This window comes from Phoenix dactylifera, chromosome 5 (assembly GCF_009389715.1).
Source record: "Phoenix dactylifera cultivar Barhee BC4 chromosome 5, palm_55x_up_171113_PBpolish2nd_filt_p, whole genome shotgun sequence".
Taxonomy (NCBI): domain Eukaryota; kingdom Viridiplantae; phylum Streptophyta; class Magnoliopsida; order Arecales; family Arecaceae; genus Phoenix; species Phoenix dactylifera.
The window spans coordinates 18,539,084-18,566,529 of NC_052396.1; the positions used below are offsets into that span (position 1 = coordinate 18,539,084).

A 27,446-nucleotide genomic window follows, 5' to 3' on the forward strand; every position below is an offset into this window, starting at 1 on the left:
TCTTGTCGGGAGAAAAGAAAGGAGACCTACCTGTATTACAATTATTTAAATCAATATCTTTCGAGATGCACCATCCAGGAAATCAAACATAAAACATCAAGTTACTAAAGAAAAGGGGCATGACCACTAAAGCAAACCCTATTTCACCTTTATATAATCCAACTTTCAGCCTTGCGATGATACTTCTTCTTCCCTTTTATTCTCTCTTTTGGGAGGATGTAATCTTCATTCCATTAATCAATTTGAGCCCCAGACTATTCCCTTAAAAGACAAAAAGAAAAAAAAACTTCCGCCTCTATGATAAGCAACAGTAGAAGTTTGAAGATAAGCCAACACGCTTGCCGGCTCCTCCACATTTTCACATATCATCCTAAGCCATCAAAAGACCACTTTACTGTATAACAACAGATCTTTGATGCTATGTCATACAATTCTTGCATTGATAAGTATGTCTTGTATAAAATGGTTGAAGATACGCGCATGACATAAGCCTTAATAACTTCTTCGACTGATTAATTCGATCGCAGTCGTCCATCATTATCCCTCACTCAGCCATCTGCATACCAAATTCCATGCAACATTTATTAGTTGATAAGATTATGACTCACCTATATATTCTTCTCTCTTGATTGAAAAAACAGTCATAAAATTAGTCATGTGCATTACATGCACAAAATTACTTTTAGCAGGTCGGTAAGACATTGTAGCATTTGGTTGTTGCTCCATTCATAGAAGTCATTCAACAAAGTAGTATTTTCCTGTTGCTCCATTCATTAGCCCCAGATAAGTAATTTTCTTATGTGCGAAACGAGGCAAGGTAACTATTAAAATGGTAGGAGTCACTTGGCCATGACTTGGATAGGCATGCGCAATTCCATTCAACCAGAAACAAAAGAAGCCTTATCACCTGCAGAGGCATCAAAAGAACCTCCAGGCCCAATAGCCCAATCCAAAAATATCAAAGATCGAATATTTGAACTCAGATTTTAGGCCCATGGGAAAACTACCACCCAGAGTTCTAAAACCTGATTAGGTTCGATCCGCCCTAGGCTTAAGTGGGCCAACAGAAGCCTATCGGACCAGGACAGCCCAAAAGAAACCCAAGCATGGACCAGGTCTGGGCCTGGTTTCAATCGTAGGCTGAATCTAGGCCTCCACCAGTCCAGCCCAACCCAGTAAGAATTAAATAAAGACAGAGGCAACATTCTTAGTGGGGACAAATGCTCCAGCTTTAGCATGTGTAATCCAAGCTAGGAGCCGTCTACATAAGCAGCGTCATCATTTGGCTTCTTCACCTGAGGATTAATTAGAAGCATCTCCATATAAAACACCGCCAGACCCCACAGATGCTGCTTAAAGCTAATCAGATATTCTATCATTACTCATATAAAATAAAAATATATAAATAAAACCATCTTTATCCGCTAAATAACAACTCGAACAAATCGCTGAATTCATCAGTAACCATCACTAAGCAACAATATCCAGTGCTCCTCATAGAACAATGCCGAGGAAGAAATCAGTATAAAAGACACCCTTACCACTAGTTTCTCCCTCTTCCCTTTTCTTCAATTCATTGTTACTGTACACCAAGTTAAGCAGAAACCATAAGCATCCAGCAGAAGGATCAGCAGATTAAACAGAGAAAGATACCGACCATGTATGTGGATAGAAAGAGTGCAATATAGGAGGGCCATTAGATCGACCATGTTGAATTCATTGTAATTTTCCAAATGCAAATCCTAATCTCTCCTCGCCCTTTTAAGCAAGAAAGAAATGAAATGGAGACGCTAATTTGGACCCAATTTCGCAATGCAAATCTCTTTAGTGCAAACCCTAGTCCCCTCGATCTATAATCTCGTGAGTCTCTCTATGTATCAGTTTCTCTCTCTCTTCTCCTCTTCTAATTATATACAAAAGCTTTTAATTTCTAATTTAATTTAGTTTATTCTATGTCATTTCCATCCCATTTTTATTATTTTCCATGTCATTTCCACATGGGCACTTACTTTGACAGCAAAATTGGATGCCAGTTGACAACAAGTTTGGCATTGCAACAACTAATAAAGTACTGCCCCCCATTACAAAAAACTGAAATGATACGCTGTATTTTGAAAAAATTGCAAAAACATAGGAATTTTTTTATCATTTAATCTTTTTTAGCTATTAAAAATTGAAAACCTCTTTTAAGAGTCTCAAACTACTTTTTTTTGCTCTTTGAATGACCTAGAAGGAATTATAGGACTCGTTGTGAACTACTTTAGTTACTATAAGCGGTACAAGATAAGGTCCAGGAGTAAAATCCACTATATTGAAAAGTTGAAATCGTACATCAAACTTCTAGAAGCCACAACTTGGCCATACGACGCTCGATTGGGATGATCATTTTTTTTTTAAATCGAATAACTTTTAGAGCTTATAATTTTTTTATATAAAAACATTTTGAAATTTTATTAATTATTTAGACTTTAATTAAAAAAGAAACCGCCAATACGCTAATTTCCATTTAGATGCGGACGTCAAAGTGGGATGAAGGTGGATGGGGCATCTGATCCCACCTGCTCGTTGAGATGGGCTACGGGCAAGATAGGGCAGGAGGGCATGGCCGTAATTCTCGCCTAAAGAAAGACCATGTAAGACCCCGCAGCTTTATTTGCACCGCATTTTTATTTTAATTTTTGAAAAAAAAATGGATTTTTTGTATGAATACCCTTCTAAATATCAGATTTTGCGTGAATACCCTTTCAAAATTAATATTTACATGTATATCCTTGTTAAATTCTGTTATTGTACGAATATCTTAATATAACGATTGTTCTAACGGTGCTAAAAAAATCATAATTATATTAATTAAAAAAAATTTAAAATGTGAAATGACGTTATAATCCCCACCTCACTCCACCCTCACTCCACCAACCCCCCCGCCCCCCTTGGGCGGCGCGTCTTCCCCAACCCCTGCGAGCCCCGCCCCCCGCGCCCCCCCCCCCCTGCCCCGCCGTCACCCCCCCACCCCCCCACCGCGGCGCCCGGCTTCCCCACCCCCGCAGGCTTCCCCCCCGCCGCCTGGCTTCCCCATCCCCCCCCCACCCCCCGGGCTTGCTCCCCGCGGCGCCCGACTTCCCTACCCCCCGCGGGCTTCCTTCCCACGCCCCCACGGCACCCCCCCCCCCCCCCCGGGGCAGCGCGTCTTCCCCAACCCCCGCGAACCATATCGTCAATCCGACCCCAAAAGAAATTGGCGCTCAAGAATATCGATTCCCTCTTTGGGGCCCAGCGTTGGAACATCTATATGCTCCAAGGTACTCGCGTAAACGAAGGGAGAAAACCATTCCGCCATAATAATTGGCGACCGGGATGCACCATATTGGCATTGGCATCTTTCTGGTGTCCCCGTCGGTGCAACGTAGCTAAAGCCTCCCCCTCCGTCTTCTTCCCGGTACAACTTTGACGAAGCGACCCCCTTCTTCTTCTGGCGTGTATCTATATAGTGCATTAAATGGCTACCTCAACTCATCCTGAAAAAGCCCAACCATGGACGACTCAGAGCCCTACGATCCGGATGGTGATACGCACCGCTACCTTTACTTGCCTGAGTCTCCCTCTGATCCACTAATATCGTCTGGGCCAACATTCTCTTGGGAATATGAATTATTTAGGCTATCTTCACCACCCTTCCCCAACAACGATGTTGGCCTTATTACTTCAAATCAAGCAGCTGCTCCAATGCAAGCAAACGTGCCGTCCAGGACCATCGACAATAACGAGTCGCTGATCAGAGAATCTGACTTGCTTCCGGAGACAGATTTTGGTAAGATACAAAAGAAAGGGTAGTTTTATTTATCATGAGAATCGGGTAAGCCTCACGAGGATATATAGTTTTGAAACAAGGGTACGTAGTTTTATCATGGTGACCATGTGATTTCCATAAGGAGTCCATTTGTGATCTGTTTACTCTGGTCATCCCTTCTTGTTTTTTTTTTCTAATTCTGTTTTGATGATTATAGGCGGATCATCACAACTTAGTTCAGCTTATGCTACTGGAACTGAAGGGAGGGGTGCAGGTCTCACCGGACCCAAGAAGAAGAAGACTGGAATCGCAGCACAGGTAGTTAATTATCAGACGCAATCTATGCACTTGGCATTGACCAACAAAAATACTAGTCTGACTAAAATAGGTCAATATGGACGCTTGAAAACATCGCTCGAAGATGTGGAGAGCACGTGCCTCTAGCTATCTTAGAGCAATGCTTCATTAACTCGTTTGCCCGAGTTTTCTACCAGGGTGGCACGCCACAATGCCACATGTTCGAGCGATTTATTATTTATTATAGTGAGTAATCTGAGTTTGGGCAACCTTCTTCCTAACTTTTACCGTCCGTTGTTGTGTGTCTCTCCTTGCAGAGGGAGCGGACGAAGAATATGACTAAGGAAGAGCTAGAACAGTATTTCGACCTTCCCAGAGAACAAGCTGCACAGGAGCTCGGCATATCGCTAACAACGCTTAAAAAGCTCTGCCGCAAATATGGCATACCATGCTGGCCTTATAAACGACCATAAATAAGGTAGATAGATCACGTCGTCATTGTCCTGTCATGTGGTCCATAAATGGAAATAAACCTAAGTGACAACGCGGACTGCACGTGTATCAAATATTTATTAAACGTTCCATGGAAATAAGTCCGGGTATTATATATCGAAATCTTGTTCCTGGTGAAGGCACGGAATAATTTTTGTTTGGCTACAATTCTTGAACTAGCTACCGGTGATGGGTAGAATTCCTACGCTTGTTTACGTCTCTCTCTCAATTCTGTTTTATGTTCGATCATCAATGCCTCTTTACCTGCGTACAAATTGTGCTGTGCGATCTGACTATTATTGCCAGGATTCAGAGGTATTTTAAGCTGTTCTTTTGGGGTCATGAAATCGGTCGAAGGGGCGCTCATTTAAATTTCTAGAAAATAATTTGTATAGTATTTGTTGCTTTGTTTTGCTTGTCTTTTCTTTACGCTTACCAAAAAAAAAATCTTTTCCGGTTTGGCCTCCCCTACTCGATTAGAAAAAAAAACACTAGAAAAAAAAATGAAATATAAGATAAAAAGTAAAATATATTTTATTTATAATATTTTTAATTTTATTTTTTAAATTTTATTATTTTTCTATTATCATCAAATTATATTTCGATTTTTTATCTTCCTATCATTGTACGAATATTATTCTTGTATAATATTAATAACGAAAAATAAATACTTTTGTAATATATAAATAATAAATTATATTAATAATATCGTTATAAATGTCTGATAGGATGAGAGAGGAGGCAATAGGAATACGAGTGCATCACCATCCAACGCGGTTGCTGCCCGGTTCTTATCCTTGTCAATCCGATTCCAAAAGAAATTAATTGACCATGCGAAGGAGCCGCGACCACCTACAAACAGTTGCTTGGATAAGAAGACAATGTAAAAAAAAAAGGGCCCAATGGGTGGTGGAGAGGATGCACGAAAAGAGGGCCATATGCTAGGCTCACCACATCATCTATCGTAAACAAAGGGACGAAACCATGCTAACTAAAGTTGTGCCCGATCACTCGGAGCAGTGGGTTACGTTAACGAAGTTACTTTCTATTTGGATGTATCCAAACGCATGAGCCAATTAATCGTTTAGAAAAAAAAAAAAAAAAAATCTTCACAACAGGGCTGCAGCCGCTACGACCAAACTATCGTGTTGTATATATGATTGCACCGAGCGGTTTCTTCTGCCTAGAAACAACTCTGGCGAAGCTACCCGTTCTTCTCCTGGCCAGCCATTCCCATCTCCATTAAGGGCTACCTCGACTCATCCTGAATAGTCCAAACCATGGACTACTCAGAGCACTACGATTCGGATGGTGACACGCACCGCCACCTTGACTCCCCTAAGCTTCCCCTTGATCCACTATCGTCTTGGCCACCATTCCCCTGGCAAGATGAATCATTTTTACCATATCCGCCACCAGTCCCCAACAACAATTTTGGCCTTACTTCCTATCAAGCAGCTGCTCTGGGATATCCAATTAACCACACTGCTTACCTATAAGATATCATATTGCATGTGGATGGAAAAGGTTGTCAACTTATCATTCCACGACTACGTATGCAGCCTGTGTAAAATTGTCCAGCTGCATATACAACATTCTTTGCATTGTGGGGCCATCCATACAGCCCTTTATTATGCGGACCTAAGTAGATGGAGGGGGTACAAGCTGATAGATAGGTCACACATAGATTTGAAGTGGGGCAAGTACACGAATTAATAATATTAATATGTTCCTTATGTTATAACCATTGCTATTATTTATAAAGTACTATGTAATAAGAACTACTTGTTAGTTGTCGTTATTGCTGTTGTTCTTAAAATTGCTGCTATTTATCAAGAAAAATATTACTATAATTATTATTGTTTTTATTATATGTGGTATATTTATTTATTTTGAATAGTTTAAAATACTAACTACTTATAACTAGTTGCATGCTTCAAGTGCCTTTTTTTTAAAGCATTGTGTGGAAGTATCTTTTCATTCCTCAATTCCTTCATTTTTTTTGGCCATAACATCTAGCTCTTAATGGACCTTCTGACTTATACCATTTTCTGCTCCCATGTATTTGCTGATCTGTATATACCCTCATCTTCTCATGAGCTCAACGTATCTATATACATCACTATATGCTACAAGTTTAGCACGACCAATTTCGTGCAACTACACTAAAACAAAAAAAATATTAAGTAATAAACATGAATTGCATGGAGCCAAGGTAAAGAAAGTATGTCAATATGATTAGTAAAGGGAAAAAATGATACCTCTTGATCCATGCAACATTGCAAGTTTCGGAAACGGATATCACGACATATACCTATCCCAATACGCCCTACATCTGCACCAATCTTCCACATCAGTTATTTGAAATATATGGGATTCTTAAAAAAGAAACCAAATATACAGTTATTGCATCCTCAAATCTATAATTATAAGAGAAACTCTAGAAGAAATAATGAACAACAATCTGATGGAACATAAGATATATAATGATTTAATTTTAGATAATTCTAATATTGGCATTGTAGCTTTAGATGATTCAGAAAATTAGCCACCTCAAGCGTCAAGCTTTTATCCTAATTATCTCTCAAGTCCTTGACCTAAACCAAATAAGGTTGGATAGTGGATTTATTACTTCAAATGTTATTTTCAGAAGATCAATTTTGTTTCCACTGGAAGAAATCCACATCAAGAATCATCTATATGCTGATTTGTTTTTTTGAGATGTTATATGCTGACATATTCAAAAGTATAACTTTATCTGATTTGGAATGTGGTCTCAAATTATTCAGGAGTTCACTGATTATTGATAAAGCATTAGATGGTTGGAGGTAAGGGCCATATGTTATTCTCCAATTCATCGCGACCTTTTCTCAAAAAGAGATAGAACGCAAATAGCTAATCTTAAGTTTGTCTAGATTAGTAATCAAGCATAAAATGTTCATCTAGCATTTTACTTGGGGTACTTGGTGCAAACTCAAAGAAATCGAAGCAAGATAATTGAATAATGTAACAGCTGTGAGATACGGGCTGAAGTCGGCAGCCCCAGCCGACTTCAGCCCAACTCTTCTTTTGGGAAGAGCCGGAACAGAGGATCACGATGGCGATCCTCTCCGGCTCCTCCGGGGACAAATGGGGCAAGGGCGCCGTGGGTATCCCGCGACACCCCCCCTCCGGTCAATCTGCAGCCAACCGCGGCCACGGATTTCGCTCGACCGCCGCGATTTTCACGGCGGAGAGCCGTTACAAGGGGATGATAAAAAACCCTATTTTTTCCTAGGACCACCTCCAAATCCTCTTCCTCTCCTCCCTTTCCTCCCTCTCCTCCCTCTCCTCCCTCTTCTTCCTCTATTCTTACCTCCCAAGTAGGATAAGTCGGGGTAAGGACTTCGTAAACCTTACGACTCTTCCTTCATAGTATAACATCACTTTTTTTTAGACTGTGCCATTCTTTCAACTGGCCGGGCGAATCGAAGTTATCTTCCGGTCAACTATCCACCCAGTCTCTTCCTTCTCCTTGTTTGAGGAAGATAAAAGAGGCATTGGAAGAGGAACTCTTGACATCGAAAGCAATAGGAGCGAAGTGAGCGCTTGGTTGCCCTGAGTTGAACTTTTTTGTCACACCCTAGATCGTGCTCAGCTTGACATCCGATCCAACCTAGTAGTAAGCGATCCGCCAAAAGCAACCAAAATATTCCGACCAGCGTGTCTTTCTGACCGAGCGCCGTCCGGATTCCTCTCGCGGCCTTCCCCTATTCCGAGATCCATCTTCTTGGTTCTGAGCACTGCTACCGCCGCCGCTTGTCCACCAGATTGAGCAGCTTTTGTGGCCAGGATCTGCCTCTCCGCCACTCGCCGGTAAGCCCTCGGCCCTTTTTGCTCTTCGATCTAGTCGAATCAAGCATGACTTTTCTCCCTTTGTTTTGGCCCCAAACCGAGACCACTCTCGGTCTCTTCCTCCCCGTCAGTCGCCACCGCAACCGCCGGCCGCTGGCGGCCGGCTGACCATCGACCGAGGGATAGCCTCCGACCACCCAGCCGGCCCTCTCCCTTCTCCCGGTTCCCACCTCCCCTGCCCATGGGGAGTTCGGTGAGGAAGAAGGCCCATTATTGGCCGTGAGCAGTACGATGGGCCCATTGGGCCCTGCTCACCGTGGGCCCCACTTGGGCTCGGTTCAGCTTAGTTGGGCCCTATTTGGGTCATACCCTTGTGGGCCCAACATGGGCCTAGTCCAAATCCGAAATTCGAAAATTCGAAACCCGAAATCTGAATCCAAAATCCGAAACCCGAAATCCAGTTCAGACCCGAAACCCAAAACCCGAACCCATTTGGCCAATAAATAGAATTTTGCAGTGAAGCACGAATCTCATCGTCAAAACTGATTTCTATTGATTCCAACTGAGCCGTGAGTCCATTGAAGTCGTTGAGATACTCAACCACGCTACCACCATTCTTCATGCGCAGATTGAACAGCCTTTTCATGAGAAAGACTTTGTTTGATGCCGATGGTTTCTCATACATCTTCGACAATGTTGCCATCAAATCCATCGTCGACTTTTCGTTTTTTATATTGAACGCTATCTATGGAGAGAGAGTTAACCTGATTGTGCCAAGCGCCTTCCGATCAAGGACTTCCTAATCCGTGTCGGACATCCTTGCTGGTTTCTGTGCCTTTCCTCCAAGAGGTAAATAGAGATCCTTCTGGTAAAGGTAATCCTCTATTTGCATCTTCCAGAATCCGAAGTTCGCACCATTGAACTTTTCGATCTGCATCTTGCCTTCGCTCGCCATGTGTAACGAACCTTGCACTCTGATACCAGTTGTTGGGAGAGCAGGGGATATGCCCTAACCAAGGAGAGCCCGTAATCTCCAGCAACTTCGATAACCTGTTGGGGAGGACAATCCTAACACGGAATTGCAGGATCTTACACCTTGCACGAGACGAAAAATAATACGAAACAAATCGCTATGGAGGACAGTTAACACGACACACCAGAATTTACCGAGGTTCGGCAAAACTTGCCTACTTCCTCAAGACCGCTTGATTCTATCGCAGTAGAACAATTACAATGGAGAACACAATCCCGAGTCAATCACAAACTGATTGCTCGAGCAAAGGAGAAACAACCTTCTTCCATTTACAAGAGAAAAACTCTTCACCTCAATCTCTCACGGGCTTAGAGCTTTCTCTCTATCACGTTGTAACCCTAGCTGCATAGTGCGAGTCGACTCTAGATTGCGCGAGTCGACTCTATCAGGCGAGACAGAAACATCCAAAATCTGGACAAAACTCGAGTCGACTCCGCCAAAGCGCGAGTCGACTCCCGCACAGTGCGAGTCGACTCCAAATTGCGCGAGACGACTCTCTCAGACGAGACAGAAACATCCGAAATCTGGATAAAACGCGAGTCGACTCTGGCACAGTGCGAGTCGACTCCGGCACGGTGCGAGTCGACTCCGGCACGGTGCAAGTCGACTCCTGGACTGCTGGGGTCGATTTCACTGCTGCTAAAAAAACCTGTAGAAGCTTTCTACATCCAAGATTTCGATCCGGAATACATCCATGTGCAATCTGAAACATCTTGGGTCTCACACACTCCAACAAATTTTATCATCATCAATTAAAGAAAAGAAGATAGAAATCATACTTTTGTAATTTTTTATTTTTTAAAATATAAAATTATATTAAAAAATTAAAACTATAAAATATACATAATATATGATTACATTTTTACTATAATATAATTTTTTACTTTAGTAGTGTAAATAGAAAATAATCATAAATCATTTAATTTAAAAAATTATATAATATATAAATTTTATAATAATTCTAATATTTATAATAGTAAAATTTTCAAATTTCTAAAAAAAATATTTTTTATTTTCTATCAAAGGAAAAAAAAAATATTAAAATAGTTGACTATCAAAATATTATGAATAATAATAATATCATACATATCCATACCTATTTAATGAAAAGGAGAGAGAAAGTTGGAGCTCTCTCCAAAATTTAGAAAAAAATTGAAAGTACAAAAAAACAGATGAAAAAGGAACTCCAAGCCCGTACAAAAAATCAGATGCAAAAGGAACTCCATAGAACTTAGATTCTTATTAAGTTTATTTTTCATACAAAGAGGAGAGAGAAAGTTGGAGCCCCTCCAAAATTCAAGAAAAAATTGAAAAAAAAAGTGTAAAAGAAAATCAGATAAAAAAGAAATGCACATAGGATTCTTATTAATGTTTTTTATATAAAAATATTTGAACTTTTATTTATTTTTTGGACTTTTATTAAAAAAGAAACCACCAATATGCTAATTCCTATTTAGATGCGGACGTGAAAGTGGGACCAAGGCGGCACGTAATTCTCGCCAAAAGGAAAGTAAGGCCCTGCAGCCCCGTTTGCACCGCATTTTATCTTAACTTTTAGAAGAAAAAAAATGCACAAATTTGAAAGCGTCATCTTGCACCCGGTCGCTTCGTCATCCTATCTCATATAGTTGTACCAATTTAAATATAAGTGTTACCTCTTAATCTACTTAATCTCATAATTTTCTTATCTAGAGATAAGGATTGGCGGAATTCATAATTTTTATATTGAATTTTAATTATAAAATTGGTAAAAAGAATAAAATTGATAACATATTGATAAATTCTTTTTTAATATTATAGAAGAAAATTTGTGGCATGGGGTACCTATAGAGGCCACGCATTTTTTTTTATTTTAACATATGGAAAGTTGTCACGGGCTCGCAAGGTAAGGTTGCATGTACGAAGATACACTGACTATTGACTTCCAAAGCGGACACCTGTTTGCTCGGTTGACCCAAAAAAAATGACGAAGGCTATGTGACACCCGCTAGCTTGACCCCAAAAAATGACAAAACTGCGTGGAGAAGTGACAGCAAAAGATACCGGACCCTCTTATTATATTAATATTCATATTAATATGAACTCTTATATTAATATTTTGATATAGAAGATAAATAAAAGGTTTTCTTATTTTCTTAATACTAATTTAATAAAGAAATTTAATATCTCATATTAACATTTATATTTAATATTCAATATTTACATTTTTTATGAATCTTTATATATTCATACTAATATAAGTTCTTACATTAAAGTTTATATATTTAATATTTTTTGTTCGTGAGATGTTAATAGTAACATTATCAGTGAGTATTAAATATATTTTATTTATAATATTTTTAATTTTATTGTTTTAATTTTTATTATTTTTTATCATCAAATTATATTTTGATTTTCATTATTTTTCTATGCATTGCACGGATATTATTCTTGTATAATATTAATAACAAAGAAAATAATACTTTTGTAATATATAAATAATAAATTATCATAATAATATCATTATAACTGTTTGATAGGACGAGTGAGGTGCCAATGGAAATAGGAATGTATCACCATCAAATGCGGTGCGCTTCTTCACTGAGGTGGTAGCCCAGAGGAACGGGGCTTTATTTCCAACCAAGTGGTTCCGAGTTCGAAACGCGCGCACGTCCATTAAATTATGGAGACCGGATGCTTCCTGCTCGGACATGGAGTCTGGGAGGGCTACTGGTCCGCTGGTAACCTCGGTGGTGCCAGGTGTGACGTACTCACATGGAGGATTCGTGCCGGAGCCCAGAGGGATAACCGAGCCGGGCCCACGGGTGGGGAGGATATGAGTAAAACCGGCCGGGGTGCCCAACATATGGTCATTTTTGCCCGCATTGAACATTCTCCTGGCAGAATGGGGCCCAATAGAAGCTGCTACGCAATGGTGGGCTTGTCCCTTTCTTCCCCCTTCCTCTTTCTTAAGCATAAAAAAAAAAAGAAGAAATGGAAAAAAACGTTGTGCGCTTCCGGCGTCAATCCGACCCCAAAAGACATTGGCGCTTGAATACCTTGATGGGAGGCAGCCCGCAAAAGGGAATCCCTCTTTGGTGCCCAGCGTTGTTTGGCTTGAACATTGGCTCCGTTCGATTAAAAAAAAAAAGAAATTTCTGGAAGCTGAAGGATCACGAAAAGAAATTTAATATGCACAAGAAATTTATCAGAAAATTGAAAGTCACCAACTACTTGCTTTCCTAACGCTAGCTAGCTAATAGTTTGGAGAGATCACACCTTCCAAAATCGGCATTGTAGAGACTTGCTTTCTTTTACTCCATAAAACCCAGCTTTAACTTGATAATGGCATGACATTTGATCTCCAGACATCATAGGCGTTGTTAGGCTAGTTGTCCCGTCGACCATGTTGAAGCTTCCAAGCACTTCCATTGCAATTTTCCAATTGCAAACCCTAATCTCTCCCCTCACCTTTTTAAGCAAGAAAGATATGAAATGCAAACGCTAATTTGGACCCAATTTCACAATGCAAACCTTCTTGGTGCGAACCCCTAGTCCCTTCGATCTCTAATCTCATGAGTCCCTCTCTATGTATCGGTTACTCTCTCTCTTCTCCCCCTCTAACTACGTACAAAAGCTTTTAATTTCCATTTTAACTTAGTTTATTCCATGTCATTTCCATCTCATTTTTGTTATTTTCCATGCCATTTTCAAAATTTTCATGTTACTTCCACATGGGCACTTTAACAGCAAAATTGAATGCTAGTTGACAACAAGCCGGCATTGCAACAATTAATAAAGTACTGCCCCCATTACAAAAAATTAAAACAATATTCTGTATTTGAAAATTTTGCAAAAATATAGGAATTTTTTTTATCATTTAACCTTTTTTTGCTATTAAAAATTGAAACCTCCTTCAAGAGTCTCAAACTACTTTTTTTGCTCTTTGAATGATCTAGAAGAATAATAGGACTTGATGCGAACCATTTTAGTTACTATAGGTAGTGCGAGATAGGATCCAAAAGCAAAATCTACTATATTGGAAAGCTGAAATCATGCGTCAAACTTCTAGAAGCCATAATTTGGTCATACGACGCTCGATTGAGATGATTTTTTTTCTTTTGAAATCAAATAACTTTTAGAGATCTACATCGTAGAGCCAGTCCTTTAAGGGGGTTAAAATGGACCAAAATTTCATCATTTGGGCTCTGAAGCGGGCTGGTCAAATCAAAAATTTTATTTTCAAAAAAAAATTTGACTGAGTGTATCTTCCAATCTGAAAAATTTGATAGAGAGGCAGAAGACAAAATTGATATAGAATTAAGATCTATCTCCAGTAGAATTTTAATTATTTCGAGTTTTTTTTTCTACCATTCATGTCTATTTTACTAAAGTGAATACTATTAGAACTAGAAGAGAAATTTGACCTAACTTGTACAAAGAAGGATCTCATCACTTCTATTATAAATAAAGACATGTACCTTAGTTCTATCATCATTGATGAAAGAAAAGGGATGTAAACCCTACTTTCTTGTACTCATTCTCTTTCTCATCCTTTCTTATATGGTTGCACTGGTTCAAGTATAGATATGTGTTACCTCTTAATTGCCGAGATGATGAAAGAGCTAAAAAAATCTACTTGAGACTACCAAAAAGCTAGGCTAAGTTACAAAATGTTGGAATGACGATGACATATCCTCATCCACCGAAGGTGCTTATATTGTTTATTTATCTTTATCAATTCTTATTTATGTTATATGTATGTATCAGAGACAATCCAACTACAGATATTACATTCCTCTCCAATATCATTGTATTTTCGAAACTGCAAGAAAGTTGTTCGCATTATAAGTTTAGGAGATCATGTTACCAGAGAAGCTAAACTTAATAAAACTAGTACTTGGCACATGCATCTGCATTTCAAAGAAACAGGGCCGGCTCAACTTTTAGACGATTTAGGCGGTTGCCTAAGATTTCGGCTCAAAGAAGGCCCACCACAGCAAAAGCATTAAAGATAAAATAAAAAGAAAAAAAAATTATGAGTTTATCTTAAGCTGATCCACTATAAAAATAAAAAAAAAAATCTCAAAGATAAAATAAACTTAGCCTCTTAAATATATTGGGCCGCTCCCGTAAAAGAAAAGGGATGGGATGGAAATGTGAAAAGAAGTAGAGCCAAGGTATATATGCGAGTTGGTGGGAGGCGGCCTTTGTTTGTATCCATAAAGGTGGAGACGACGAAGCGCCGTGGTGGGCCGCATTCACGCAAAAGAGTCCAACGTTGGCTCTTCATGAGAAGTAAGCTGAGAAATAATTACCTGTACGGACCACGCATATATTCTAATTTTAACATACCGAAGGTCCCCAAGATTGGGCGCATGAAGATACATTATCTATTGTCGCTCGCCTGTCTGAAAAGGACGAGAAAAGTTGCGTGGAGAAGTGTGGGTTAAAGAAACGGGACCCTTTTATTATATTAATATTCATATTAATATAAATTCTTATATTAATATTTTGATATAGAAGTTAAATAAAAGGTTTTTAATACTTATTTAATAAAGAAATTTAATATCTTATATTAATATTTATATTTAATATTCAATATTTACATTTTTTATGAATCGTTATATATTCATACTCATAAAAGTTCTTACATTAAAGTTTATATATTTAATATTTTTTGTTGGTTAGATGTTAATTGTAACATTATCAGTAATCATTAAATATATTTTATTTATAATATTTTTAATTTTATTTTTAAAATTTTATTATTCTTCTATTATCATCAAATTATATTTTTTGGCGGTCGCTCTTCAGGTGCGCTTCTGCGTCACTCCGACCCCAAAAGAAACTGGCGCGATATCATGATGCAGCCCGCAAAAGGGAGTCCCTTTTCAAGATAATATTATTGCTTGGGACATTTTGCATCACATATACCCACCCCGTTCCGCCTACTTTTCAAGATAATATTATGGCTTGGGACATTTTGCACCACATATTCCCCCCTTTAATTGCCCTCGGAACTTATTCCCCTCCCCATCCCCACTTTTTAATTGCACCCAAACCCCCGCCCCCCACCCTTCCCAGCTTGTCCCATTGACAGCTATCTTTTCTGAGGAGTAAGGAAGGAAAGATCCAGACGTTATTATTACAGGTGATTGAAGAATCGTATTCAATATGTCTTCCGCTGGTATATCTCAAACTTAAATACACTATTATTGTGATTCTAAATCTTAGCATATCTATTATGGAATCCAAACTGCTGGTTTCCAACAAGTGCCAATAGAAATGCATGTGCGCATCAATCACCATCCAACGCGGTCGCTGCCTGGGGACGCATCCTCGTCATTCGTCAATCTGATCCTAAAAAAGAAATAATCTGGAAGCTGAAAGAGCACAAAAGGAATGATCTCTCTGCGGCTCAGCCACATGCTAGGCCCATACTGTAAACAAAGGGACAAAACAGTGACCCTATAAAACTTGATGACCGGGTAGCAATCGCTTTAAATCCTACTTTTCTATTTTTTATTTTTTTAAAAAATATAAAACTATATTAAAAAGTTAAAAATATAAAATATGCATAATATATGATTACATTTCTACTTTAAATACTACTCTTTCAATCATCTTCTGTAGCATAAATAGAAAATAATTTTAATTTAAAAAATTATATAATATAGATATGTTATAATAATTCTATAAGCCACCAACTCGGATACATCAATCCTGGCTTGTTTCGGTAGAACTGGCGATGTCGACCTGGCTTGTTTTCGTTCGGATGAACTTTCTACTGAGGCACAAGACGAAGTCCCCTGCCTTGAGGCCCGGACACGATCTAAATGACTTTGATGATGCCCCCGGCCCCACCACGGTCGTTGCAGATGACGCACTTCATTGAAATTCCGGAACGGAACCCATCGCAGGCATTTTGAGGTCATCTCTCTCTCTCTCTCTCTCTCTCTCTCTATCCATCCGTTTCAGTCCCCTAAATTTAGGAGGGTCTTAGCTCATGGTTAAGATGTGCGAACAATATAAGCAATGAGGATAATGACTATCCATGCATGAAGTACATTGAAAGATAAAGACAAGTATGGCTACTAGTTCTATCTCAATAGATGACGAAATGAAGGAACATTGTACATAACTAGAGAAGATGATTGCCTAACTCATCAAGATCTTGTCTCGATTGGTGATGCCTTTAAGACAAACATCAATAAGTCCTGTAGTAAAGCTATTTTCCATATCTAGAGAGAATAATCTACCATATAATAAAGAAGACTAAGACCAGAAACCATCTCCGTGTAAAGCTAAGTAGTTCAGCTGCAATATGGTGAAGCAAGCATTTTTCTATCTTCAATGTTGATTTAGTAGGAGCTAAATCTTGTAAACTAGAGGAGCCCTGATCTAAGAGGATTATAAGACTCGATATAGACCATTTTAGCTACTATGAGTAGGGTTGAAAAGAATTTAAGAGTAAAATTCACCACATCGAAAAGCCAAATTGCATGCCAAATTTCTGGAGGCCATAATTTGGTCATACGCCGACTAATTGAGATATTTTTTTAAAAAAAAATCGAATAACTTTTTAAGATCTACATAGTAGAGCTAACCTCTTAGGAATCTAAAAGGACAAAAATTATATTGTTTGAGCTCTGAAACGAGCTGGTCAAAAAATATTATAATATAGAAATGTTATATCTTAAGCAAATGTTCTTTCTTTGCCTCCAATCACATCTGAAAATGACTTATAAATTTTATTATGAACATCCCCCATTGGTTGCCTATCCACGACTGCCCCGCCCCCCCCTCCAATCACATCATATAGAAATGTTATATCTTAAGCAAATGTTCTTTCTTTGCCTCCAATCACATCTGAAAATGACTTATAAATTTTATTATGAACATCCCCCATTGGTTGCCTATCCACGGCTGCCCCGCCCCCCGCCCCCCTCCAATCACATCATATGGAAATGTTATATCTTAAGCAAATGTTCTTTCTTTGCCTCCAATCACATCTGAAAATGACTTATAAATTTTATTATGAACATCCCCCATTGGCACGAAGCCTCATACATGGGTAACAGGGTAGTCAAACCAACCAAATCTTTTCATATGAAAGCATTCTTAGTACAATATGCTGGTCAGTACCCAAATACAGAGTTTCTATGTAGTTTATGTACACAAAAGTATACTTGCTTTACCCGAAAGAAGCCCTGATACAAAAGTAAGTGTCTTTGACAGCTATCAGTGGTGAGGATCTGAAAGAGAAAATGTAAATAACGGGTATGAGCTACACAGCTCAGTAAGTAATCATACATAATCTTACCGGATCGAACATAATGGTAACCATGTTTATGCAGGGTTTGAGAAGCTGACATGCATATTATCTCACAATTTATCAAGGCAAAATATGTATGCTGGGAAAACAAAGCAGTATTTTCAGTCAAACAGAATTTTCATAAAATATGCATATGAAACCGTGCCACCGGCATGCCGTGGTCCATCCTCTCGGATGCTACTGCGAAGTTAGTCTCGGCCACTGGCGGGGCCAGCTCAGTTATTATTCAGCCACTGGCGGAGCAGGCTCAGTCATTCTCGGCCACGAGCAAGGCCAGCTCAGTTGCATTCGATTAGTAGCATCTTTGAGTCCATTTGTAGTGCCTCTTGGCTAGATAGTATTCCGTTATACTAACTTGCATGCATGATTAAAATATCATCATAATCATGGTGCATACATGGCCATAGTTTATGAGATCAGGCAAGTTACTTATCCATCATAACGTATCATGCATGAATAACACTTTAAAAACTTAACAAACATAGTACTCATATGATCCATAATAAGATTAAAATAGATTACTTACCTCAATTCACTTTCCAAATTTCTTAAGTCCAGGTGACAAATCCTTAATCACCTAAAACAACATCATAGGGATTACATTATTCCCCATTTATTTATCATAAAATTTCTTAGTTCATCATACTATGAACTTACTTGCTTGGATCCCATCCAAGGATCTAGCCCAAGTCCAATTTACCCAATTTAGAGCCTTTGGGGCTCAATTTGGCCTCAAATTAGTTGAATTGGGTTTAAATTGGGCCTGATTCATATTCAATTGAATCTGCTGGAACTAACTCAACTTAATTGGATTCGGACCCAAATTAATTTAGGCTTAATTCGGTTCGGACTTGACCCAATTTACAGTTTGGGCTCGTCCAGACTTAGCTCAATTGATTGGGCTCGGGTTCAGGTTCAATTGGCTAAACCAATTTCTTATTATTGGGCTTAACGGGTTTCGGACCCGAACCCGATCCGTCCCATTGGGCCGGACCCGTTAAGGATCTCTTCTCTTCTCTTTCTTTTTCTTTTTTTTTTCTTTTCCTTTCCATTTCCCTCTTTTTTTTTCTTTCTTTTTCTTTTTCTTTCTCTCTCTTTTCTTTTCTTTTTCTTCTCTTCTCCAGAACCTTCCCGACTCCCTCCTCTCTTCCCCCCTTTTCTCCTCCTCTCTTCTCCGACGAAGGGAGGACGACGAGCGGAGGGGAGGACGGCAAGCGGAGGGGGCCGGGCCACGACCGGCGGCGTCCGCGACCAGGCCCTGAGGCGTCCCCGGCCGAGCCTGCGGCGCTCTTGGCCGCGCCTGCGGTCGACGCTCGTGTCGACGGTGCTCGCGGCCGAAGCCGGCGGCCGCTGCACACGACGACGAGCCGGTGAGTCCCCTCTTCCTCTTTTCTTCTTTTCCTCTCCTCTTCTTTCGTGACCATAGAGGGGGGGGCGACCCCATGCCGGGGCTCGGGGGCCGGATTGAGGTCGGCCGGCGGCTCCCGTGGCGGCTGTAGCAGCCGCGGCCCGTGGTCGCCGACCCTCTCTCCTTCCCGTGGAGAAGAGAGACCTCGAGGAAGGAACAGCCCGCGGCGGGGACCAACGGCGCCGACGACCCTCGCGGCCGCACACGGGAGTCCCCTCTTCCCTCTCTCCTTTTTCTTCTTTCTTTCTTCTTCTTTTCTTTCCTCCCTTCTTCTCTTCACCGAGACCCCCTATCCCACTGAAGATGAAGAAGGGAATGGGGCTCCGGCCGACTGCAACCCCCCGGCCGAGAGCCGGCAGCGGCTGCAGCCGAGAACCGTGTACGGAGTCCCTCCTCTATTTTATTTTGGAACAGGAAAAAAAATAAGGAAGAAACAGAATGATCAGGGAGCTTACCTGGGGATGAACTGCGGTGCCTCCTGCTCCGGTGCTTCAGCCATCGTCCTAGAAAGTCCTTGGGGAGGAAGGAGAGCGGTAAGGCTCTTTTAGGTGGGGTGAGGTGTCACCCCCAGCTTTCCCCTGAAGGACCTAACACCTGGGCCTTCCTCTGATCCCCACCTGGCCCTAGTCCCCTGGACCACCGCCATCGCGCGCGACCTCGCCGTCCCCCTCCTCTCCTTCCACGCCCTCGGCCTCTTCCCCGTCTGCGTCATGGGCGCCTTCCGCTGCCTCTCCCAAGTCCCACCTCGCTGTCTCCAGCGATGACGACCCCTTTCTTGTCCCTTACGTTCCCCACCCCATCCATATGGTCCGGCGCGAGCTCCCCGACTTCCTCCGCGGCGACAGCCCCATCACCGCCGCCATGGACGACCTCAGTGAAGGCGAATCCGGAAGCCTCGGTGTCGTTTTTCAACAGTTTCGCCGAGATCGAGTCCGCCTACGCCGACCTCTACTTCAAAGTCGACCGCATGCGGTCCTGGTTCGTGGGGCCCGTCGCGCTCGCCTCAGCCAACGCCGGTGACCTCGCCGCCCGCGGGGGCGACGACCCAGCCGCCGCTGCCAACCGCTAGCGCTGCCTCTTCTGGCTTGGCACCAAGAAACCAAAGTCGGTGGTGTATGTCTGCTTCGGAAGCTGGAGCCACTTCTCCGGCGAGCAACTGAAGGGCATGGCATTGGGGTTGAAGTTGGCCTGGCACCCGGTTGTTTGGGTGGTGAGCGAGGCCGCCGGCGAGGGGTGGATGCCGGAGGGGTTCGAGAGGCGGTTGGAGGGGAGGGGTCTGGTGATAAGGGGGTGGCCCCTTAGGTAGGGGTTCAGCTGCGAGATGGTGAAGCAAATCTTTAGTAGGAGCTAAATCATCTGAACAAGGGAAGATATAGCTATAGTAGGGTTGAATAAGAAAGTAAAATAGGCCAAATTTTGGTCATACGATTGTTGATTGTGATGATCTTTTTCTTTCTAAAATTAAATAACTTTTTGAGACCTACATTATAAAGCTAATCTCTTAGGAGTTTAAAAGGGCCAAAATTTTATTGTTTGAGTCCTAAAATGAACTACTCAAATTGAAATTTTTTTTTTTCACCGAACGTATTTTCTAATCTGAGAAGAATTCGATAGAGTAATTGAAAGCAAAGTTGACATGGAAGTCGAGATTTACTTTTTATAGAATTTAAACTTTTCCGAGTTTATTTCTACTAATTATATTTATTTAAAAAATAATAATTTTTTACTGTTTGATCTCTCCTACTGGATTAGAGAAAAAAAGCATTAGAAAAGGAAAAATAAAATATAAGATAAAAAGTAAAAAAGAAGATAAGTCAAGAGAATAGGGGATTAATCACAAATGACTAATAATAAAATATAATTATGTGATTAATTTATATTTTTCTTTTTCCCCACATCAATGGGATTTTGATGGACGGTAAAACTGGTAAGTTCGAGTTCGAGAAGGAGAGACAAGCTGCCCTGTGTAAAAATTTTAGAAAAGTTGCCCTAATAACCCCTGCAGATAATTTGGATCTCGGCGTGCATCAACTGCCTGCTGTTATACCTACTTTTCAAGATAATATTATAGTTTCTAACATTTTGGATTAAGCCCATGGAATGGCATCCCCCCCCCCCCCCCCCCCCCCCCCAAAATCCCTCAAATCGATATGAACTTGGCATTCGGCCATATTCTGGCATCTTCTCCAAAACCAATTGCAATGATTCTACCGAAAAAGAAAAAAAGCACAACCAGGCCCAATTTTATTTGGTCAGGTATGGATCAAGAATTTCTTTAATTAGAATGAGATATATGGATACAATTTTCTAATCCAAATTTTAAATAAATCGAGTATGGGTTAGAGCATTGTCCCAATTTGGATTTTAAAGGTCGTATTCTATTTGAAAATTATGATTAAATTAAAGCATTATCCCAATTGGTTACCCAATCTCGGATTAGGCTGAGCATAGGTCACAATATTTTTTGCACTAATTAAAATTTTATGATGGTCAAATTCCCCGGGCAGCAAATTAGTGAGTGGTAGGAATAGAGGAAGTGGGCTGTGAAGGAGACGGTGATGGGAAAAATCCTTGCTTTGGTTGTTTAGGTCTCGTTGACCGGGATAGCTATAATTGGGCCTACTGTAATCTGTCCTTGTTAAGCCGCAGCATTATTTAGTTGAAATTCACTCATCAAGTAGGGCCTCTTCTTTGGAGTCATGCTTTAAATAAGCACCAGTCGTGGGTCTGCTGTCAGCCATGCACTAGATTTTTTTTTTTTTTTTTTTGTCAAAATGGTATTCCATTTCATATACCTCTAACGTGAGTACAGTCAGACATATTAAAAGAAAGTAAACAAAATAAAAAGTGTGGGATGCAATCTAAGCTAGTCTAGAGAACCTCCCTAGTGTACCGGGTAATATAGGAAGCAACCCAGTCTGCTGCACTGTTATTTTCAGTTAACTTTCTTAATAAAAAAACATCATATTTCATGAGATGTTATTTGCATAAATTTTCATGGAGCAGGAAAAATAAATAGGCAAATAGCTAGCACATTGAGAGCATACTTCTGCTTCATATGAGGGTTATTTCATAAAATATGTTAGATGGACGTCAAGATATATTTACATGATATCCTACTACGCAATTCTTTCTAAATAAAGTAAGATTAAGGGAAAAGTTAAGACCATAAATTTTCAATAACGTTTCATATAAACTAACTCTTGTTGAGAGAAAAGAAAGGAGACCCACCCGCATTACAATTATTTAAATCAATATCTTTCGAGATGCATCATTCATGAATCAAACATAAAACATCAAGTTACTAAAGAAAAGGGGTATGACCACTGAAGCAAACCCTATTTCACCTAGAGATGGGCATCGGGCCATGCCGGGTCCGGCCCAGGCCCACTGGGCCACAGACTAAACGGGCCGTGCCTGGCCCGGCCTGTTACTAAACGGGCCGTGCCAGGCACGGCCCGCTTAGCCTATAAGCTAAGCCTGGCCCGGCACGAGGCCCGTGGGGTGGTGGGCCGTGCCGGGCCCTGGCACGAGACGGGTCGTGCCTGGCACGGTCCGTATGGCAAAAAAAAATAGCCGTTATGGGCCGTGCCTGGCACGGCCCGTCTGGCAAAAAAAAAAATCGTTGCCATAACGGCTATTTTTGGTTTTTACCCAAAATACCCCTCCCAGCAATCATAAAACGGCTAATTTGAGGGGTATTTTGGGAAAAAAATATTTGGAGTCCTATAAATACCCCTTTCCTCCCTCATTCTTACCGCACCAAACCAACTCTTCTCTCCTTCTCTACTACTACTATTTTTCTTTTTTAGCAATATTTAGCAAGTGCTCTTCTAGCAATTTAATTTTTAGTTTGCATTTAGCAAGTGTTCAAGTGCTACACAAGAGGAGGTTCTTGTTGAGAAGAGAAGGAGGTTCTTGTTGAGAGCACAAGAGGAAGCTCACAAATTTCGGCTCTACCTCTGGTCCTCTACTCAAGTCCTCCTTGTGGTTAGTTTTTATTTTTTGCATTAATCAATTTAGATATGTCATCTTTTGAGGAAAGTCATTTTGGTATTCCTCCTGTTTCTGAGGGAGAAGAAACTAATCCCCAACCCCATGTTCCTAGTTCCTCTAGAACTAGTGAACCGAGTGAAGATCAAACCTCTTCTCGTAAGAGGATTAGTGCTGTATGGAATGAATTTGATAGAATTATGGTTGATGGAGTCTAGAAGCAAAATATAAAAAATGTGCCAAACTTTATAGTTGTAATAGTAGTGGGGGAATATACCATTTAAAAAGACATCAAGAGAGTCATAGGATGCATGATTCTCGTCTTCAAAGTACCCTTAATATACAAGGGGGATCACTTTTAGGTAATTTTGCATATAATCATGAAAATCAAAGAAAAATACTTGTAAAATGGATAGTTAAGGATGAATTACCTTTTAGTTTATGTGAATCTTTTAATTTTGAAGAATATGTTCAATTAAACCTACAACCTGCTTACAAAAGAACTAGTAGGCGTACATTTAGAAGAGTAGCTGTGACTAACTTTTTAGCAATGAGACAAAGTTTAATTGAAACACTCTCTACTTTAAATGTAAAAGTTTCATTAACTTCTGATATTTGGTCAGCATCTGTAGGTAGTAATTATTTTATTGCTATTACTGCTCATTATATTGATAATGATTGGCAATTAAATAAACGTATTCTTGCTTTTCGTGCTTTTGATTTTCCACATTCTAGGCAACAAATTTCAAATGCCATTTATCAAACTGCATGTTCATATAATATTAATGATAAAATTATGTCTATTACTTTTGATAATGCATCTAATAATAATTCTGCTGTTACATTATTAAAGGACTCATTGAATCCCATGTTAAATGGAAATTTATTGCATATTAGATGTGCATGTCATATCTTAAATCTTTCTGTTCAAGCTGGCATGGGCATGATTCAAGATGTCATTTCAAAAATTAGAAATGCAGTTTCTTTTATTCATGCTTCAAGATCAAGACTTCAAGAATTTAAGGAACTATGTATAAATCATGGTAAACATTTTAAAAAATTTAAACTTGATGTAATTACTCGTTGGAACTCAATATATAGCATGATACATGATGCATACCCATATAAAAACTTATTAAGTGCATATATTAATGATCGTGGATTAGGCTTTACATTGACTGAAATTGATTGGAATAAAGAAAAAATTTTGGAAGATTTTTTGCTTAGTTTTTATAATGCTACTAATGTTCTTTCTGGTATTTAATATCCAACTTCATGTTCATTTTTACAACAAGCATATATGATTAGTCAAAAATTTGCAGAATATAGATATGATGATGTTTTAATGCCTATTATTGAACAAATGGAATCTAAATGGAATGAGTATTGGGACAAGATATGTCCTATGCATAACTTAGCTGCTGTATTTGATCCAAGAGTTAAATTGAATGGCGTACTAATTTTACTTGATGCATATTGTAAAAATATGATTCAAGATCCTGAACCTGCTAAAATTGAGATAAAACAACTTCTTTATGATATTTATGCTATATATGATGAAAAAATTCGTGGATCTAGATTTTCCGTACAAAGCTCTATTTCTTCTTCTAGTAGTTCTTGTTCGTCATCTATTTTTTCATTCATTGCACAGAGAAAACACACACATGCTTCAAGTTCATCTTCATCTTCTTCATCTTTAAGTAGTGAACTAGAATTTTATTTACGAAATGATCTTCAGTCTGCATATGATGAAAATCAAATAAAGAGTCTAGATGTATTATCTTGGTGGAAGAGTGTTAAAAATCAATATCCTGTTATGTTTGCAATTGCACGCGATATTTTAGCTGTGCCGATGTCCACAGTAGCATCGAAATCCGCTTTTAGTGCAGGTCGGCGTGTTCTTGATGAAAAGAGAAGTAGGATGACTGGCGAAACGGTTGAGATGCTTCTCTGCTTCAAAGATTGGTTGGATGCTGAGGCGAGACTTCAAGATAAAGGTGGACATGATACATCCTCTGATGATGATGATACAAACACTACTGAATAGTGAATACTGATGATTAGTAAGATTTTGATCATTTATTTTTATTTCTTATTTTTTTATAATTGTACATTTTTATTTTTTTAATTGTTAAAGTGAGTCATCTGACTCATCTCTATTATTTTTCCTTTCTTATTGTATTCTGGAGGTCAGACCAAGGTCCAAACCTCCCTTCATGTACCATTTTGATTTAAATTAATAAACTGGTAGGGGTCTATGCCAAACCCCCCACCATTAAGGTGGCTTTATATTAATAAATCCTTAGTTCCCAATATTTATTAATTTATTAAAAAAAATTTTATTCTCATTTATTTTAAGGGGGACGAGCCGTGCCTGGACTGGCCCAGGCCCGGTTCAGGCCCTTATGGGCCGTTCCGGGCTAGTTCGCGGGCCGTGCCATGCTTGGCCCACGAATCGTGCCAGCTCAGGCCCTTATGGGCCGTGCCAGGCTAGCTCGCGGGCCGTGCCGTGCTTGGCCCACGAATCGTGCCAGCCCAGGCCCTTATGGGCCGGGCCGGGCCGGGCCGGGCCTTCACCTTTATATAATCCAACTTTCACCCTTGTGATACTTCTTCTTCCCTTTATTCTCTCTTTTGGAAAGATGAAATTTTCATTCTGTTAATCAATTTGAGCCCCAGACCATTCCCTTAAAAGACAAAAAGGAAAAAAACTTAATTTCGCGTCAACGATAAGCAACAGTAGAAGTTTGAAGATAAGCCAACAGGCTAGCAGGCTCCTTCACATGTTCACATTATCATCCTAAGCCATCAAAAGACCACTTTACTGTATACCAACATATCTTTGATGCTATGTCATACAATTCATGCATTGATAATTATGTCTTGTATAAAATGCTTGAAGATACGTGCATGGCATAAGCCTTAATAACTTTTTCGACCGATTAGTTCGATCGCAGTCATCCATCATTATCCCTCACTCAGCCATCTGCATACCAGAATCTAAGCAACATTTATTAGTTGATAAGATTAAGACTCACCCATATATTCTTCTTTCGCTTGATTGAAAAATCACTCATAAAATTAGTCATGTGCATTACATGGACAAAATTACTTTTAGCAGGTCAGTTAGACATTGTAGCATTTGGTTGTTGCTCCATTCATAAAAGTCATTCAACAAAGTAGTATTTTTCTGTTGCTCCATCCATTAGCCCCAGATAAGTAATTTTCTTATGTGCGAAACGAGATAAGGTATTTATTAAAATGGTAGGAGTCTCAGTTGGCCGTGACTTGGATAGACAAGCGCAATTCCATTCAACCAGAAACAAAAGAAGCCTGATCACCTACAGAGGCATCAAAAGAAACTGCAGGCCCAATAGCCTATTCCAAAAGATGTCAAAGATCGAATATTTGATCTCAGATTTTAGGCCCATGGGCAAACTACCACCCAGAGTTCTAAACCCTGATTAGACTTCGATCTGCCCTAGGCTTAAGTGGGCCAATAGCAGTAAGCTGAGAAATAGTTGCAAAATTAGATTTGGACTCTCCTCACGCATCTTGCTATTCAAACTCGTTATCAAACCCACGGTAAAGATCGGGTTGGCCAACGATCTAGATCATAGGTTCCAATAAATCAATCCACCATACAGAGTTTACATTTAAAATATATTAAAAAAATTAAAATTATAAAATATACATAATATACGATCACATTTCTACTTTAAATACTACTCTTTCAATCATCTACGGTAGCACAAATAGAAAAAATAATAAATCATTTAATTTAAAAAATTATATAATATAGAAATGTAATAATAATTCTGATATTTATAATAGTAAAATTTTCAAATTTCTAAAATAAGACGAAATACATTTTTTATTTTCTTTCGAAGAAAAATCAATTTTTATGAAAATAATTAATTATCAAAATGTTATGAATAATAATAATAATATCATATATATTCATACCTATTTAATGGAAAGGAAAGGAAAGTTAGGGTACTCTTCAAAATTCAGAAAACAATTGAAAGGAGCCGTAGAAAAAAATTAGATTGAAAAGGAATTTCATATAACTTAGATTTTTTTTTTTCATACAGAAAAGAGAGAGAGAAAGTTGGAGCCCCTCCAAAATAAAAAAAAATAAAAAAAATGTAAAAGAAAATCAGATAAAAAAATCCACATAGGATTCTTATTTATTTTTTATATAACAAACTTTTGAACTTTTATTTATTTTTTGGAATTTTATTTAAGAAAACCAACCAATACGCTAATTCCCATTTAGATACGG

At 39.4% G+C, this 27,446-nt stretch overlaps 1 protein-coding gene and 2 long non-coding RNA genes across 3 annotated transcripts; 2 read left to right on the forward strand and 1 right to left on the reverse strand.

Moving 5' to 3' along the window:
• The first annotated feature begins 3,531 nt into the window (after positions 1–3,531).
• Positions 3,532–4,557, forward strand: LOC120110775 (protein RKD4-like). The gene is made up of 3 exons (XM_039126327.1): positions 3,532–3,808; positions 4,005–4,105; positions 4,402–4,557. The coding sequence occupies exons 1-3, from the start codon at positions 3,532–3,534 to the stop codon at positions 4,555–4,557; spliced, it is 534 nt and encodes a 177-aa protein (XP_038982255.1).
• A 12,899-nt stretch (positions 4,558–17,456) lies between these two features.
• Positions 17,457–21,189, reverse strand: LOC120110914. Its single transcript, XR_005512055.1, has 3 exons — positions 19,624–21,189; positions 18,287–18,337; positions 17,457–17,680 (listed from the first exon to the last, which is right to left on the reverse strand). It is a non-coding gene; the product is annotated as an uncharacterized LOC120110914 (long non-coding RNA).
• LOC103699783 lies at positions 18,845–20,591 on the forward strand. Its single transcript, XR_005512054.1, has 2 exons — positions 18,845–19,130; positions 19,583–20,591. It is a non-coding gene; the product is annotated as an uncharacterized LOC103699783 (long non-coding RNA).
• Positions 21,190–27,446: the final 6,257 nt, after the last annotated feature.

Bases quoted from the DNA above. Each gene is read 5' to 3' on its own strand.
- LOC120110775 (XM_039126327.1), top strand. From the start codon at position 3,532: ATGGACGACTCAGAGCCCTACGATCCGGATGGTGATACGCACCGCTAC. The intron at 3,809-4,004 runs GTAAGATACAAA...TGATGATTATAG, and splicing joins GCTTCCGGAGACAGATTTTG to GCGGATCATCACAACTTAGT. The intron at 4,106-4,401 runs GTAGTTAATTAT...CTCTCCTTGCAG, and splicing joins AGACTGGAATCGCAGCACAG to AGGGAGCGGACGAAGAATAT.